Below are 18,684 nucleotides of genomic sequence, written 5' to 3' on the forward strand. Positions count from 1 at the left end.
CTGGAAAGACAGGGCATTTTACCATTAAATAACTTGAAATTAAAATATACTGTGTAGATCAACAGTCATAAGTGTGTTAACCGGTTGCCACGAACCAAGGCTGGATTTCCAGTTTGTGTGTTGTAATCAGATTTGCGGAGCGTGTTTGCTGGAGTGAGAAGTGGCGCGTTGTCTCCCTGTTTTAGGTTGTGTTTCTGAAAGTCAGATGTGGCGTTAGTGGCATGTGCTCAGACTGACACTTAATCAGAGGTTTTGCTGACAAGACAGGATTTTCAGCAGACGGTATAATGCTCAGTTCTCCTGGATTCGTGGAAATAAACCTGATGCCTCTGCAGTGTTTTCGGGCCACGTGAAGTGCCTTGTGGGCCAGCGTTTGTGATCCTACGAGCTCAGCATGAAAAAGACACAGCACACTTTCATGTGATGTTATAAACAAGTCTCCTCAAAGATATGTGTCCCTCTTTCATCTGATTCATTTTGGGGAAAGAGTAAAGCCATGTATCAGTAAATGCAGTGAAGAAAGGAGCAGAGGTTTTATAATTTATCAAAGTGTATGAACTAGCACCTGTTTAAAATATGCAGTGCTCAGATTTATCTGGGGATAGCAATTTTTTTTTTCCTGGAAATAAAATGATCAGTTATTAATATTCCCCTGGGACTGTCCTTTTGTTTCTTGGAATCTGCCTGGTTCTTTGCAGAACCAGTCTAAGTTCAGAAATGTTGCTTTTGACCTCAAGTTATATGAGGAATCATCACTCCTGATTTAAAGTATGACTTTATTATTTCTCTTTGGTTGAATATTTTGAAGTTGGAAAAGCTATTCATCATAACCTCAAACCCAGTTTGGGAATAGAAATACTTGCATAATGTCCACGTGCTGTGGGTGCCTGCAGGGTTCTCTGTTCCCTGGTTTTATTTAAAAATACCTGGTGTTATTTTTTATATACAGCATCTCTGCCTACTTAGTTCTTGCCATACTGCTGTTCTAGATGGATTTAATTATTGCTCAGTGTCATTTTTTTAATGTATTTTCCATATGTTTCTTTTTCCATGGGGAGGTTATTTACCCCCTTTTTTTATCATGTTTTCCCCATTTCTATCCATTCCTCATCATAGGCCTTCCCACCATCTGAGGCCCGGCCGTAGCAGCCCAGGTTCCCAGCAGCTGCCCTCGATCGCCCGGCCTGCGCCGGCTCTGCCGCCATGGGGACTGCTCAGGTACTGTGTGCCCGTCTGTGCTCCGGCTGCGTAGGTGTCGGTGGGAGGTGCTGGGGTTGTGGTGCTGGAGGTGATCGGGGGATGGAGGTGATGCAGGGCATGCAGTGGATGGAAGTGAGGGGAGTAAGGACCCAGGGAGTGAGTGCAGGTGCTGTGACAGCCTCCCAGCTCCCAGTGGAGAATTTTCTGGCCCAGATGGAGGCGCGTCTGTAAGCGGCTCACAAATGTGGCACTTGTATGCTTGGTTGGGAAGCGGGGAGGGGCTGCTGGAGACCTAGGGGATGAGCATGAGATGAGGTCCGGGCTCTGGTCCTCACAGCATCACCTGTCACGTGAGCTGGGAGAGGGAGTCTGTGGACATACATGCAAGGGCTTCTCTGGGGGACTGAGTGACCTTCCCGGGCTTGTGAAGGGCTTTCACGTGCTTTTGGTGGTGGCTGTGCTGGTGGGGAGAGGGGCAGGAAGTCCCTCAGCTGATGATGAGCCAGATGCGAGGTCAGGGGCCTTCTGCCGTTGCTCGCTCCTAAAACCCCTGGGGCCCTGTGTGCTCAGGACACCCCAGGAGGGCCACACCTGCTCACTCGTCTCTGCTCACATTTGGAGGGTATTCGGGAGCAGAGTTCTGACCTTTGATCTTCCCTGATGCCAATAAATAAAATACTCGGTTGAAGCCTTTATAGAGAGTGACTTTTCATTTGATTTTTCAAGGCAAGATGTGGCAATTTATAGTATATCATTCTTTCCTGCAGGGGAGATTTAAGCTGTGAAATATGGTCAGATTTCTGGTGGGCCCTTGTCCCTGCCCCCTGATGACCTTCTCCCATCCCTTCTCTCCTGTCTTGGGTCTCACCTGGTGACACCCCACAAGTCTGCACCTTGTATGTAACACCTTCTTTTACCATTCCAATAGACGATGTTGATGTGGAGTGTCAGGCTCCATAGCCAGGACGCGGTTGCTTTTTGGTGGGAGTTTCATGTAAGAGCCTTGAGGAGACTAAGCCTCTTCATTCACTCTTTTTAAAAATCTACTTCCCCCTCTGGTTTAGCAAAGATGAGGCATGATGCCTCTTCAGTGCTCTCATCAACTCTTCCGTCAAATGCCCTGCAGCCCATGAGATACAACTGTATATTTTCCCCATAGATTGGGTAAGGTGCTTAACTGCAAAGATGAGAATTCACTCTGGCTCATGTGAACAGAAAACGACTTTATTAAAAGAGATGCTGGACACGTCATGGGCCTCTAGACGGGCCTGGACAGACAGGATCTGCACAAGGCCACCAGGGGATGCTGGGGAGTCCACATAGGAGCTCCTTCTCGGGGTGTTCACCCCACCTTGGGGCAGGGCCTGGGCCCGGACGTGGGGTCCTGCCTGCGTCTCACTACGGGGAAGGCTGGAAAGCCCTTTTGTTGTTGTCTGTGCTCCTGTTGCCCTTGGAGAGGGGTCAACCCCAGAAATGACAGTGTTAGTGGTGTACAGAGTGCTTCAGAAATGCGGGGCGCCCATGGTGCTGGGCCCCGGTCCTTACCCCCATGGCACCAGGCCCCAGTCCACTCTGGGGTCCCTCTGGTTGTCCCCACACAGCCATAGCACTCGGTGTTTTCAATGAACCATCCTGTATGAAATGGAAATACACTTACTTTTGTCCCCAACGGGGTCCCCTGGTCTCACTTGTCACACCATCTCACTCCTGGTCAACGGTCTGGGGACAGAGTTCAGCCTGACCCGCCTGCTGTCTGTGCCCTGTGTGATGACTGCAGCCAACACAGCCTTGCAGACATAGGTACAGGTTGCTCAGATTGTTTCAGTTTTCATTATAAATATATATACGTGATAAGAAAAGCTGGGGGAAGGGATGATGGGCGCTCTGGTCTCTGAGGGGCTCCCATCCCCGCCTCCCCTGCTCCACGCCCCCTTGGTCCCAGGGCCAGCAGCTCTGCTCGCCTGAGACCCTGACCTTCTCGGCACCAATGAGTGATACTCTTCATCCTTCAGAGGCCTGAGTTTGGGTGGTTCTGCCCACATGGGTCCTTGCAGGTCCCAGGAGCTTTTCCAGTGGATGCAGGGGTGCCATTGGGGGATTCAGAGGACCTCTGGTCTGACCCTCTTCTTTCACTCGTAGTAGGAGCTCCACTGTGTCCTGAGACTGCGGGTCCACAGGCATCCTTGCTGCCCATCAGTCAGCAGCCTGAGTCACTCCCAACTCTACCTCCCGATCCAGTCTCCAGGGGCATCCCCAGGTCTCCACGGATAACTCAGTCCCTGCTGGATGGTCCTCCCCTGGGGACCCGGATGCCTAACACAGCAGACTGCAGCGTCCTGGGGACAGGAGCAGGGCTGCAGGGAGCTGGGCTTCTCTGGCCACAGGAATGGTGTCATGCATGGCCGTGGTCTACAGCAGATCCAAATCCTGGAGGAACAGGCTTCTCAGGACAAATTCCAGCCCACACATGGCCTGGGAGGGGCTGCACAGCGCCTGCCCCCCAGGGTGACCCCAGAGTGACCTGTGACCACCCTCTGCTGCCTCTGCCATTAACATGGGGGTTCCCACCCCCACCCCTGGAAGAGCAGCCGCCATGCCTTGGATTTACATGCAGAATCTCTGAGAAGGGCAGTTTTTGTCAGATTCTGCCTTTGAGCAAGGAGAAAATCCCATGGACGGAGGAGCCTGGTGGGCTGCAGTCCATAGGGTCACTGGGAGTTGGACACGACCGAGCAACTTCATTTTCACTTTTCACTTTCATGCTTTGGAGAAGGAAATGGCAACCCACTCCAGTGTTCTTGCCTGGAGAATCCCAGGGATGGGGGAGCCTGGTGGGCTGCTGTCTATGGGGTCACACAGAGTTGGACACGACTGAAGCGATTTAGCAGCCTTTGAGCAAAACTCTAAACTGTAGAGCTAATGTTTAAAAGGAGCTCATCACTGTTATTGCTGTTTGGGTCAGATAATTCTCTGGGTGGGGATGTCCTGGGCGCTGCGGGAGGCAGGCAGCGTCCTGCACCCACCACCCCCCGCCCCCCACTGCTGCCAGGACCCTTCTCGCTTCCCCAGAGATGGCACCACACATGGCTGGACACTGCCATTTGCCCAGGGAGAGGCAGCCCCAAACCTGCTGGAGCACCTTAGGCATTATTAGGTTCAGTGGCCTCGAGCTGTTGTCTACAGGGCCTTTATTATCCATAAAATCAGAGATGATGTCATCTCATCTACATGTTGTTAACTTCAGTCTTCTCTCCTTCCTCAGTCTCAGATTTGTCAATTTTATTGATCTTACTGAACCAGATTCTGGTTTTAATGGTTTTCTTTGTTGTTTTTTATCCTGTTTGACTGACGACTTTTTCTGTTTTTTTTTTTTTTTCCTCTGTTCTACTTACATTGGTTTTCAGTTGATCTTTCTCAGTTTGTTTAAAGGTCAGAACTGAAGTCAATGACTTCAGACTTTCCCCTTTCCTGATAGAGGCACTGAGTGCTGAGATGTACCCTTCCTGGGTGTGGGAGGGTTTCGTCTTTCTATAGTCTCAACAAGTGTTTAAGTTACACATACACATGTGGCTTTTTGCTGGGTAGGATGTCAGGACCCCACTATCTGGACCCGTTTGCGGCAGCGGTGCCTGCCTGCTGCCTGGATGCTGCCCCGCCGCTCATGCTGATTCCATCCTTCTTGCTCGTTCAGTTTAGTCGCTCAGTCACGTCCGACTCTTTGTGACCCCATGGACTGCAACATGCCAGGCCTCCCTGTCCATCACCAACTCTCGGAGCTTGCTCAAACTCATGTCCATCAAGTTGGTGATGCCGTCCAACCATCTTATCCTCTGTCATCCCCTTCTCCTCCTGCCTTCAATCTTTGCCAGCATCAGGGTCTTTTCCAATCAGTGAGTTCTTCATTTCAGGTGGCCAAAGTACTGGCGCTTCAGCTTCAGCATCAGTCCTTCCAATGAAAGACTGATTTCCTTTAGGATTGACTGGTTTGATATCCTTGTAGTCCAAGGGACTCTCAGGAGTCTTCTCCAACCCCACAGTTCAAAAGCATCAATTCTCTGGCACTCAGCCTTCTTTATGGTCCAACTCTCAGATTTGTACATGACCACTGGAAAAACCATAGATTTGATCATATGGACCTTTGTTGGCAAAGTAATGTCTCTGCTTTTTAATATGCAGTCTACGTTTGTCATAGCTTTTCTTCCAAGGAGCAAGCGTATTTCAATTTCATGGCTGCAGTCACCATCTGCAGTGGTTTTGGAGCCCAAAAGAATAAAGTCTGACTCTGTTTCCACTGTTTCCCCATCTATTTGCCATCAAGTGATGGGACCGGATGCCGTGATCTTAGTTTTTTGAATGTTGAGTTTCAAGCCAGCTTTTTCACACTTTGTCTTTTACCTTCATCAAGAGGCTCTTTAGTTCCTCTTTGCTTTCTGCCATGAGGGTGGTGTCATCTGCGTATCTGAGGTTATTGATATTTCTCCCGTAAATCTTGATTCCAGCTTATGCTTCATCCAATCCAGCACTTCTCATAATGTATTCCGCATATAAGTTAAATAAGCAGGGTGACAAAATATAGCTTTGATGTACTCCTTTCCTGATTTAGAACCAGTTGGTTGTTCCATGTACAGTTCTACCTGTTGCTTCTTGACCTGCATACAGATTTCTCAGGAGGCAGGTCCAGTGGTCTGGTATTTCTATCTCTTGAAAAATTTTCTACACTTTGTTGTGATCCACAAAATCAAAGGATTTGGCATAGTCAATAAAGCAGAGGTAGATGTTTTTCTGGAACTCTCTTGCTTTTTCCATGATCCAGTGGATATTGGCAATTTGATGTGTGCTTCTTCTATCTTTTCTAAATCCAGCTTGAACATCTGGAAGCTCATGGTTCATGTACTGTTGAAGCCTGGCTTGGAGAATTTTGAGCATTACTTTGCTAGCATGTGAGATGAGTGCAATTGTGCTGTAGTTTGAGTATTCTTTGGCATTGCCTTTCTTTGGGATTGGAATGAAAATTGACCTTTTCCAGTCCTGTGGGCACTGCTGAGTTTTCCAAATTTGCTGGCATATTGTGTGCAGCACTTTCACAGCATCATCTTTTAGGATTTGAAATAGTTCACCTGGAATTCCATCACCTCCAATAGCTTTGTTTGTCATGATGCTTCCTAAGGCCCACTTGACTTCACATTCCAGGGTATCTGGCTCAAGGTGAGTGATCACACCATTGTGATTATCTGGATCATGAAGATCTTTTTTGTACAGTTCTTCTGTGTATTCTTGCCACCTCTTCTTAATATCTTCTGCTTCTGTTAGGCCCATGTCATTTCTGTCCTTTATTGAGCCCATCTTTGCATGAAATGTTCCTTTGGTATCCCTAATTTTCTTGAAGAGATCTCTAGTCTTTCCCATTCTATTGTTTTCCTCTGTTTCTTTGCTTTAATCACTGAGGAAGGCTTTCTTATCTCTCCTTGCTCTTCTTTGGAGCTCTGCATTCAGATGGGTATATCTTTCATTTTCTCCTTTGCTTTTCACTTCTCCTCTTCTCATAGCTATTTGTAAGGTGTCCTCAGACAACCATTTTGCTTTTTTGCATTTCTTTTTTTGGGGATAATCTTGCTCCCTGTCTCCTGTACAGTGTCATGAACCTCTGTTCATAGTTCTTCAGGCAGTCTTTTTTTTTTTTTATTTAAGAAAAACAACTGAAAGGTATATTTTTATTTCACAAAAAAAAGTGTGACACGCAATACCCATCCCCTAACAAACTACAAACTCTTGGAATACAGAGTAAAAAGGAGATCCGATCAGTCTTGATGAGATAAAAATTTGGTTTCACAAAGTTGAAAAATCCATTACAAACTCTCTGTTGTATAAATATAGTCTGTCTTATCTTCAATGCAGAGTGAGACAAAAAAAAAAGTTTTCTTGGCATAAGAAATCCCCTGGTCCTTGAATACACCAGTCTTCATTTGTACTCTCAGCCAAATACAGGTGACATCTACATGATAAGAGTTACATGTGTATTCTTGGACTCTAGGTAACTGAAAGGGATTTAATATTTTATCTCCTGAGCCCACTCTCCCTCCCCTAAAAGCTTGTGCAAAACACTATAGTCTTAGTTTACTAAAGATTTTTCCCATATAAAATAACACGTGTGTGTTCTAAATTTGACTATGGTAATAGGTGTACAATTCTGTAAGTATACTAAAATCTGTTGAATTGTATGTTTTTTTTTTTTAAACTTTACATAATTGTATTAGTTTTGCCAAATATCAAAATGAATCCACCACAGGTGTGTTCCCCATCCCGAACCCTCCTTCCTCCCTCCCCATACCATCCCTCTGGGCCGTCCTAGTGCACCAGCCCCAAGCATCCAGCATCGTGCATCGAACCTGGACTGGCAACTCGTTTCCTACATGATATTTAACATGTTTCATTGCCATTCTCCCAAATCTTCCCACCCTCTCCCTCTCCCACAGAGTCCATAAGACTGTTCTAAACATCAGTGTCTCTTTTGCTGTCTCGTACACCTGGTTATTGTTACCCTCTTTCTAAATTCCATATATATGCGTTAATATACTGTATTTATGTTTTTCCTTCTGGCTTACTTCACTCTGTATAATAGGCTCCAGTTTCATCCACCTCATTAGAACTGATTCAAATGTATTCTTTTTAATGGCTGAGTAATACTCCATTGTGTATATGTACCACAGCTTTCTTATCCATTCATCTGCTGATGGACATCTAGGTTGCTTCCATGTCTTGGCTATTATAAACAGTGCTGCGATGAACATTGGGGTACACGTGTCTCTTTCCCTTCTGGTTTCCTCAGTGTGTATGCCCAGCAGTGGGGTTGCTGGATCATAAGGCAGTTCTATTTCCAGTTTTTTAAGGAATCTCCACACTGTTCTCCATAGTGGCTGTACTAGTTTGCATTCCCACCAACAGTGTAAGAGGGTTCCCTTTTCTCCACACCCTCTCCAGCATTTATTATTTGTAGACTTTTGGATCGCAGCCATTCTGACTGGTGTGAAATGGTACCTCATAGTGGTTTTGATTTGCATTTCTCTGATAATGAGTGATGTTGAGCATCTTTTCATGTGTTTGTTAGCCATCTGTATGTCTTCTTTGGAGAAATGTCTATTTAGTTCTTTGGCCCATTTTTTGATTGGGTCGTTTATTTTTCTGGAGTTGAGCTGTAGGAGTTGCTTGTATATTTTTGAGATTACTTGTTTGTCAGTTGCTTCATTTGCTATTATTTTCTCCCATTCTGAAGGCTGTCTTTTCACCTTGCTAATAGTTTCCTTTGATGTGCAGAAGCTTTTAAGGTTAATTAGGTCCCATTTGTTTATTTTTGCTTTTATTTCCAATATTCTGGGAGGTGGGTCATAGAGGATCCTGCTGTGATGTATGTCGGAGAGTGTTTTGCCTATGTTCTCCTCTAGGAGTTTTATAGTTTCTGGTCTTACGTTTAGATCTTTAATCCATTTTGAGTTTATTTTTATGTATGGTGTTAGAAAGTGGTCCAGTTTCATTCTTTTACAAGTGGTTGACCAGATTTCCCAGCACCACTTGTTAAAGAGATTGTCTTTAATCCATTGTATATTCTTGCCTCCTTTGTCAAAGATAAGGTGTCCATATGTGCGTGGATTTACCTCTGGGCTTTCTATTTTATTCCATTGATCAATATTTCTGTCTTTGTGCCAGTACCATACTGTCTTGATAACTGTGGCTTTGTAGTAGAGCCTGAAGTCAGGTAGGTTGATTCCTCCAGTTCCATTCTTCTTTCTCAAGATTGCTTTGGCTATTCGAGGTTTTTTGTATTTCCATACAAATTGTGAAATGATTTGTTCTAGCTTTGTGAAGAATACTGTTGGTAGCTTGATAGGGATTGCGTTGAATCTATAAATTGCTTTGGGTAGTATACTCATTTTCACTATATTGATTCTTCCAATCCATGAACATGGTATATTTCTCCATCTATTAGTGTCCTCTTTGATTTCTTTCACCAGTGTTTTATAGTTTTCTATATATAGGTCTTTAGTTTCTTTAGGTAGATATATTCCTAAGTATTTTATTCTTTCCGTTGCAATGGTGAATGGAATTGTTTCCTTAATTTCTCTTTCTGTTTTCTCATTATTAGTGTATAGGAATGCAAGGGATTTCTGTGTGTTGATTTTATATCCTGCAACTTTACTATAGTCATTGATTATTTCTAGTAATTTTCTGGTGGAATCTTTAGGGTTTTCTATGTAGAGGATCATGTCATCTGCAAATAGTGAGAGTTTTACTTCTTCTTTTCCAATTTGGATTCCTTTTATTTCTTTTTCTGCTCTGATTGCTGTGGCCAAAACTTCCAAAACTATGTTGAATAGTAATGGTGAAAGTGGGCACCCTTGTCTTGTTCCTGACTTTAGAGGAAATGCTTTCAATTTTTCACCATTGAGGATAATGTTTGCTGTGGGTTTGTCATATATAGCTTTTATTATGTTGAGGTATGTTCCTTCTATCCCTGCTTTCTGGAGAGTTTTTATCATAAATGGATGTTGAATTTTGTCAAAGGCTTTCTCTGCATCTATTGAGATAATCATATGGTTTTTATTTTTCAATTTGTTAATGTGGTGTATTACATTGATTGATTTGCGGATATTGAAGAATCCTTGCATCCCTGGGATAAAGCCCACTTGATCATGGTGTATGATCTTTTTAATGTGTTGTTGGATTCTGATTGCTAGAATTTTGTTAAGGATTTTTGCATCTATGTTCATCAGTGATATTGGCCTGTAGTTTTCTTTTTTTGTGGCATCTTTGTCAGGTTTTGGTATTAGGGTGATGGTGGCCTCATAGAATGAGTTTGGAAGTTTACCTTCCTCTGCAATTTTCTGGAAGAGTTTGAGCAGGATAGGTGTTAGCTCTTCTCTAAATTTTTGGTAGAATTCAGCTGTGAAGCCGTCTGGACCGGGGCTTTTGTTTGCTGGAAGATTTTTGATTACAGTTTCAATTTCCATGCTTGTGATGGGTCTGTTAAGATTTTCTATTTCTTCCTGGTCCAGTTTTGGAAAGTTGTACTTTTCTAAGAATTTGTCCATTTCTTCCACGTTGTCCATTTTATTGGCATATAATTGTTGATAGTAGTCTCTTATGATCCTTTGTATTTCTGTGTTGTCTGTTGTGATCTCTCCATTTTCGTTTCTAATTTTGTTGATTTGATTTTTCTCCCTTTGTTTCTTGATGAGTCTGGCTAATGGTTTGTCAATTTTATTTATCCTTTCAAAGAACCAGCTTTTGGCTTTGTTGATTTTTGCTATGGTCTCTTTTGTTTCTTTTGCATTTATTTCTGCTCTAATTTTTAAGATTTCTTTCCTTCTACTAACCCTGGGGTTCTTCATTTCTTCCTTTTCTAGTTGCTTTAGGTGTAGAGTTAGGTTATTTATTTGACTTTTTTCTTGTTTCTGGAGGTGTGCCTGTATTGCTATGAACTTTCCCCTTAGGACTGCTTTTACCGTGTCCCACAGGTTTTGGGTTGTTGTGTTTTCATTTTCATTCGTTTCTATGCAAATTTTGATTTCTTTTTTGATTTCTTCTGTGATTTGTTGGTTATTCAGCAGTGTGTTGTTCAGCCTCCATATGTTGGAATTTTTAATAGTTTTTCCCCTGTAATTGAGATCTAATCTTACTGCATTGTGGTCAGAAAAAATGCTTGTAATGATTTCTATTTTTTTGAATTTACCAAGGCTAGCTTTATGGCCCAGGATGTGATCTATCCTGGAGAAGGTTCCATGTGCGCTTGAGAAAAAGGTGAAATTCATTGTTTTGGGATGAAATGTCCTATAGATATCTATTAGGTCTAACTGGTCTATTGTATCAGTTAAAGTTTGTGTTTCCTTGTTAATTTTCTGTTTAGTTGATCTATCCATAGGTGTAAGTGGGGTATTAAAGTCTCCCACTATTATTGTGTTATTGTTAATTTCTCCTTTCATACTTGTTAGCATTTGTCTTACGTACTGTGGTGCTCCCGTGTTGGGTGCATATATATTTATAATTGTTATATCTTCTTGGATTGATCCTTTGATCATTATGTAGTGACCTTCTTTGTCTCTTTTCACAGCCTTTGTTTTAAAGTCTATTTTATCTGATATGAGTATTGCTACTCCTGCTTTCTTTGGTCCCTATTTGCATGGAAAATCTTTTTCCAGCCCTTCACTTTCAGTCTGTATGTGTCCCCTGTTTTGAGGTGGGTCTCTTGTAGACAACATATGTAGGGGTCTTGTTTTTGTATCCATTCAGCCAGTCTTTGTCTTTTGGTTGTGGCATTCAACCCATTTACGTTTAAGGTAATTACTGATAAGTATGATCCCGTTGCCATTTACTTTATTGTTTTGGGTTCGAGTTTATACACCCTTTTTGTGTTTCCTGTCTAGAGAATATCCTTTAGTATTTGTTGGAGAGCTGGTTTGGTGGTGCAGAATTCTCTCAGCTTTTGCTTGTCTGAAAAGCTTTTGATTTCTCCTTCATACTTGAATGAGATCCTTGCTGGATACAGTAATCTGGGCTGTAGGTTATTTTCTTTCATCATTTTAAGTATGTCTTGCCATTCCCTCCTGGCTTGAAGAGTTTCTATTGAAGGATCAGCTGTTATCCTTATGGGAATTCCCTTGTGTGTTATTTGTTGTTTTTCCCTTGCTGCTTTTAATATTTGTTCTTTGTGTTTGATCTTTGTTAATTTGATTAATATGTGTCTTGGGGTGTTTCTCCTTGGGTTTATCCTGTTTGGGACTCTCTGGGTTTCTTGGACTTGGGTGATTATTTCCTTCCCCATTTTAGGGAAGTTTTCCACTATTATCTCCTCAAGTATTTTCTCATGGTCTTTCTTTTTGTCTTCTTCTTCTGAAACCCCTATGATTCGAATGTTGTAGCGTTTAATATTGTCCTGGAGGTCTCTGAGATTGTCCTCATTTCTTTTAATTCGTTTTTCTTTTATCCTCTCTGATTCATTTATTTCTACCATTCTATCTTCTAATTCACTAATCCTGTCTTCTGTTCAGGCAGTCTTTGTATCAGATCTAATCCCTTGAATCTGTGTGTCACTTCCACTTCAGGATCCCCTTATTTTTGTTGTCTGGTAGTACAGTCTTGTTTTCCAGCGATCTTTAGGATATATTCCTAGTTTTCCTCTGCTGTCATCTATGTGGCTTTGGGGAAGGAGAGAGACTCGTGAACCTTCATCCCCCCTGCCTCTGCTCCGTGTTTCTCACGCCCTCTTTGTTCTCTCTCATTAGAGACCCTGGGAGGCCGTTCCAACCCCACTGAGGCAGGGGCCTCAGTCTCCCCTTAATATCCATGATTCTCAAATGGGTCACCTTTGCCCCCATGGGACATTGGCAATGTCCAGATGGAGTTTTGGTTTTTATAGCTGGGGGGAGGGTGCTAGTGGCATTGAGGGAGTTGAGGCCACGATACTGTGAACTGTCTTGCTGCTGCTGCTGCTGCTGCTAAGTCGCTTCAGTCGTGTCCGACTCTGTGCGACCCCATAGACAGCAGCCCACCAGGCTCGTTCATCCATGGGATTTTCCAGGCAAGACTACTGGAGTGGGGTGCCATTGAACTGTCTTGCAGTGACCCCCAACAAAAATGACCTGTGTGGAAGCCAATAGGCAAGGTGGTCAAACCCTGCTTCACTTTTATGGCCTAACCTATGGTACTTAGGTATCCTCAAGGGTTCGAATAAGAAACCTAAGGGAATCATATCATCCTAATGTATAACTGTTTCTCTTCAGTGTGAGAATTTTGCATGGGGGATCTCAGGACACCAAATGGTGGCAGGTTTGCATGCAAACTCATTTAAGTGGATCATATTGAAAAGACACATTTGCACTTTTCAGGATGACTGTAAACTCTCTGAAACAATCTGCTGAGATTATTCAGATGGCTATTATTTCATGGGTATAGGTGATTCAGTGTGAGCAGTTGTGCATGTGACCCTCATTTGGGTAATTACTGTGATTGCATCTGTTACACCAAGATTCGAACAATATTTACATGGGCCTTCCCCAGTGGCTCAGATGGTAAAGAATCTGCCTACAATGCAGGAGACCTGAGTTTGATTCCTGGGTCAGGATGATCTGCTGGACAAGGGAATGTCAACTCATTCCAGTATTCTTGCCTGGATAGTTCCATGGACAGAAGAACCTGGGGGTTATAGTCCATGAGGGTCTCAAAGAGTCAAACATGACTGAGTGACTAACATCTAGTATGTTCAAAGAAAGAAACAAACAGGCTGCATTTTGATATTCTGTCTCATTTAAAATGAGATAAATTATAGAAAGGGTTAGCCCTGCTTCCAGTCAAGCCACAACAATTACAAATTCAGACCCCTAATTTATTTTGCAGAAGAAAATTCACTTTCCTCAAGATAACTACAAATAGATCTGTGTTTCTCAGAGACAAAGGTATATAGAAAGAGAAACAAAATAATACCCATTTATGGTACTAAGTGTCTATATATGATAGATTTGTGCTTTGAGAGGCAGCCATCTAGTAAGCGTTACTTATTGTCACAGGGTGAAGAGTAACTGGTTTTTAGAATGCCCTTTGATTTCTTAAAATGTCTTACTTTGACAAACCTAATTTTTACCTTATTAAACTCAGGAGACCACTTTGGTTTTGCTGTTTATGGGGCTAAACCCAGTGGTGGGTTCTTCTGCTTGTTTCTCCCTTAGCAGCAGGAAGACCAGGAGGCCACTGGTGTCACCTCTTGTGTTGGTGGAAAATCCCGTATCTCATGCTACAGAATGAAATGCAGGTGGAATGTGTAAAAATATGAGATTTTCCTGGCTCAGAGGCAGCAGTAAACTCCTCTTGACTGTGGCCAGGATCCTTTCCCCACTTCCTTTCCGCCCCTGAGGGGCTTCGGTCTCCTCATGTCTGTGGTTAGGTAACACTTCTCTATGAGGAGTCCTGAGCACAGAATGGCGAATGTCCATTGCTTTTATAAGTAAATACTTTTAACTGTTTTAGTTCACTTTCTATTAAAAATAAACCGTACAAATTATTTGTGAAGTGTCTTCTCTGTGGCTACTTCAGAGACTGACTTGTGAACATTGTAATTTTAAGTTTTGTTAGGTTAGTTGTCTCTTCTCTTTTTAAAAATCCTACAAGCACTCTATCTTACCATGGAGAGATTAGCATAAACAAAACAAGATTAAAAGATGGTCATTGTTGATGTGTCCCTGTTTTATGTCCTCACACATGTATATATCCATAGTATAGACTAATAAAATTATGTCAATTGTTTTAATAATAGTTTGACAAATTAATATAGTATATTATAGCAACTCTCCTGGTCAATAAAAATATTTTAAAATATTTATTTTTATTGAGTCATAATTAACATACAATATTATATTAGTTTCAAGTGTACAGTATAGTGATTTAGCATCGTTCAGTTCAGTTCAGTCACTCAGTCGTGTCCGACTCTTTGCGACCCCATGAATCACAGCACGCCAGGCCTCCCTGTCCATCACCAACTCCCAGAGTTCACCCAAACTCAAGTCCATAGAGTCGGTGATGCCATCCAGCCATCTCATCCTCTGTCGTCCCCTTCCCTTCCTGCCCCCAATCCCTCCCAGTATCATAGTCTTTTCCAATGAGTCAACTCTTTGCATGAGGTCCAGTATTGGAGTTTCAGCTTTAGCATCAGTCTTTCCAATGACCACCCAGGACTGATCTTCTTTAGAATGGACTGGTTGGATCTCCTTGCAGTCCAAGGGACTCTCAACAGTCTTCTCCAACGCCACAGTTCAAAAGCATCAATTCTTCAGTGCTCAGCTTTCTTCAGAGTCCAACTCTCACATCCATACATGACCACAGGAAAAACCATAGCCTTGACTAGATGGACCTTTGTTGGCAAAGTAATGTCTCTGCTTTTCAATATGCTATCTAGCTTGGTCATAACTTTCCTTCCAAGGAGTAAGTATCTTTTAATTTCATGGCTGCAGTCACCATCTGCAGTGATTTTGGAGCCCCCAAAAATAAAGTCAGCCACTGTTTCCACTGCTTCCTCATCTATTTCCCATGAAGTGATGGGACCAGATGCCATGATCTTTGTTTTCTGAATGTCGAGCTTTAAGCCAACTTTTCACTCTCCTCTTTCACTTTCATCAAGAGACTTTTTAGTTCCTCTTCACTTTCTGCCATAAAGGTGGTGTCATCTGCATATCTGAGGTTATTGATATTTCTCCCAGCAACCTTGATTCCAGCTTGTGCTTCTTCCAGCCCAGTGTTTCTCATGACGTACTCTGCATATAAGTTAAATAAGCAGGGTGACAATATACAGCCTTGAGATACTCCTTTTCCTATTTGGAACCAGTCTGTTGTTCCATGTCCAGTTCTAACTGTTGCTTCCTGACCTGCATACAGATTTCTCAAGAGGCAGGTCAGGTGGTCTGGTATTCCCATCACTTGAAGAATTTTCCACAGTTTTAACGATCCACACAGTCAAAGGCTTTGGCATAGTCAATAAAGCAGAAATAGATGTTTTTCTGGAACTCTTTTCCTTTTTCCATGATCCAACGGATGTTGGCAATTTGATCTCTGGTCCCTCTGCCTTTTCTAAAACCAGCTTGAACATGTGGAAGTTCACAGTTCACGTATTGCTTAAGCCTGGCTTGGAGAATTTTGAGCATTACTTTACTAGCGTGTGAGATGAGTGCAATTGTGCGGTAGTTTGAGCGTTCTTTGGCTTTGCCTTTCTTTGGGATTGGAATGAAAACTGACCTTTTCCTTCAGCATTGTTACATATCATGAAATGATCACCATGACAAGACCAATCCTCACCATACAAAGTTGTTAAAATATTATTAACTGTGTTCCCTTTGCTGAACCTCATATCCCTGTTACTGAGTTTATAACTGGAATTTTGTATCTTTTAATCCCCTTTTCCTATTTTGTTCGTCCTCACATCCTGTCCCTTATGGGAACTACCAGTTTTTTCTCTTTATCTATGAATGTTTCTGTTTTATGTTTGTTTTCATTTTTAGATTCCACGTGTAAGTCAGATCATGGGCTTCCCAGGTGGTGCTAGTGGTAAAGAACCTGCCTGGCAATGCAGGAGACCAGAGAGACATAGGTTGAATCCCTGGGTCAGGAAGATCCCCTGGAGAAGGGCACAGCAGCCCACTCCAGTATTCATGCCTGGAGAATCCCATGGACTGAGGAGCCTGGCAGGCTGTGGTCCACAGAGTCGCCAAGAGTCAGACACGACTGAAAGGACTTAGCACGTATGCATAAGTCAGATCGTATGGCCTTTGTCTTTCTCTATCTGACTTATTTCACTTAGCATAATACCTCCAGGTCCATCCTTGCTGCCATAAATGGCAGGATTTCTTTCTTTTTCATGACTGAGTAATATTCTTTTGTATACGTCATTTCCAGCTGGATGGGCTGGTTATGTTCACTGAGGTCTTCCCGTATATTGTGCACTTTGTAGCTATGAAAATGTTTTCATCCACAGATGAATACCATTAAATTGGCACACCTCAACTGATGTAGCCAGTCTGTCAAGTTGAAAAGGATGTCCAATCGTCTGGTAATATAAATAAAGATTGGACTAATTACCTCTATTCAGTTACTTATTTCCTTAAATTTTTGGTCTTAACATGTTTCAAAAGATATGAACGTTTTAAAGATTTTCAGTGTCTATTTCAGAAAAGTACACCTATTTGCCTTCCCACTAAAATTACACACAACAGTATTTGCTTTTAAAATCGTCTTTATAATTACTGATTTGACAGATGACAGTTGTAATTGACAGTTTCATTTATTACTTAGGTTAGTGGTTCTGTTGAATATGTCTTTTCCTTTCCCCTCTTTTCTCTGTGTGAATTGCATGGTTGGGTATTTAACTCTTTTCATGTATTTATGATGGTGAAGGACAGGGAATCCTGGTGTGTTGCAGTCCATGGGGTCACAAAGAGTTGGACACAACTTAGCAACTGAACAATAACAAATGATCCAAATATTTTTTGCTTCTCAGATTGCTCTGTGAGTTTCAATTTTTATAATTTATAAGTGTTAATTTCAGTTATAGCAAAATGATTCAGTTATATATATATGTATAATAAATTTTAGATTATTTTCTATTCTAGATAGTTATAAGGTACTGAATATAGTTCTTTGTGCTTTACAGTAGGTCTTTGTTGTCTATCTTTTTAAAAATGGTAGTGTTCATCTGTTAATCCCAAATTCCTAGTTTACCTCTCCTCCTTCCTTTCCCCTTTGGTAACCACGAGTTTGTTTTTTATGTCTTTGAGCCTATTTCTGTTCTGTATGTAGATTTATTTTTATTAATTTTTAGATTCTACATATAAGGGATGTCATGTGATATTTGTCTTTGTCTGACTTCCATCAGTATGACAATCTCTAGTTCCATTCATCTTGCTGCATTATTTTATTTTTTTATAGTTGAGTGGTATTCAGCTGTATATATACCACATATTCTTTTGTTGATGGTTGACTTATAATTGTTTTATATGCAAGAAGTAAATTTTTTCACAGTCATATCTAGGAATGTATTCCTTTATGATTTCAGACTTTGGTGTCATGCTTAAAAAGCCTTCCTTTGCCAAAATATGCGTAAATATTCAGCTATATTTTACTTTAATAGTTTTGTTTCATTTTTTTTGCATTCAGATCTTTAATTCTAAATTTATGGCAGTTTATGTATAAGTACAGGCTGTACTCGTTTCTGGCACTCATTGGCCAGTGATTTGCTGTGCTGTCATTTGCTGAGAAATGATACTGTTGCTTTTTCCAGGGTTGGGTTATCTCTGTATTTTGAGAAGATGCTAATTGGGATCATGCTTGGTCTCTGTTACTCCTCCTTCCCACTTACTTCTGATGGTAAACCTTTATGTTAAAGCTTTCTTTTTTTTCTTTTCTTTTTGAAGTGTCTGTTGGAGTAGTAAGAGCTCTGTGTTGTGTAAGAATGCAAGCTAGAGTGCGTACATACAAAGTTTCTATTGATGCATATATATGGAATCTGAAAAATGATGCTGATGAACGTATTTGCTGGGCCGCATTGAGAGGCAGACTTAGAGAACAGACTTGTGGACACAGCGGGATGAGGGGAGGAGAGAGAGTGGGACGAATTGAGAGAGCAGCATGGAAACGCACACTTTACCGTATATAAAACTGATAGCCAGTGGGAGTTTGCTGTATGACCTGGTGCTCTTTGTCGACCAGAGGGGTGGGATGGGGTGGCAGGTGTGAGGGAGCTTCAAGAGGGTGGGGACATATATATATATACACACACATATATTTGTGTATATACACACACACACACACACACATACATACATATAGCTGATTCACGTTGATGTATGGCAGAAACCAGTGCAACATTATAAAGCGGTTATCCTCCAATTGAAAATTAAGAAAAAACAACAGTCTCTGATGATCCCTAAATGTAGTGCTTTTGGAAAAACACTGTGG

The 18,684-nt window shown here is 42.0% G+C and overlaps 1 protein-coding gene across 5 annotated transcripts in view; it reads left to right on the plus strand.

Moving 5' to 3' along the window:
- DLGAP2 (DLG associated protein 2) overlaps nucleotides 1-18,684 on the plus strand; it is a 647,652-nt gene that overhangs the window by 105,532 nt on the left and 523,436 nt on the right. For 4 of the 5 annotated variants that reach the window (XM_061404053.1, XM_061404052.1, XM_061404055.1 and 1 more), the window contains exon 2: nucleotides 1,117-1,218. In XM_061404053.1, the coding sequence (XP_061260037.1) occupies nucleotides 1,204-1,218 (15 nt within the window). In that variant the 5' untranslated portion in view covers nucleotides 1,117-1,203. Of the gene's footprint in view, nucleotides 1-1,116; nucleotides 1,219-18,684 lie in introns of those variants that run through there. The other variant, XM_061404056.1, reaches the window with a different exon arrangement.

The sequence above is a fragment of the Bos javanicus genome, chromosome 27 (genome assembly GCF_032452875.1).
Source record: "Bos javanicus breed banteng chromosome 27, ARS-OSU_banteng_1.0, whole genome shotgun sequence".
NCBI classification, from domain to species: Eukaryota; Metazoa; Chordata; class Mammalia; order Artiodactyla; family Bovidae; genus Bos; species Bos javanicus.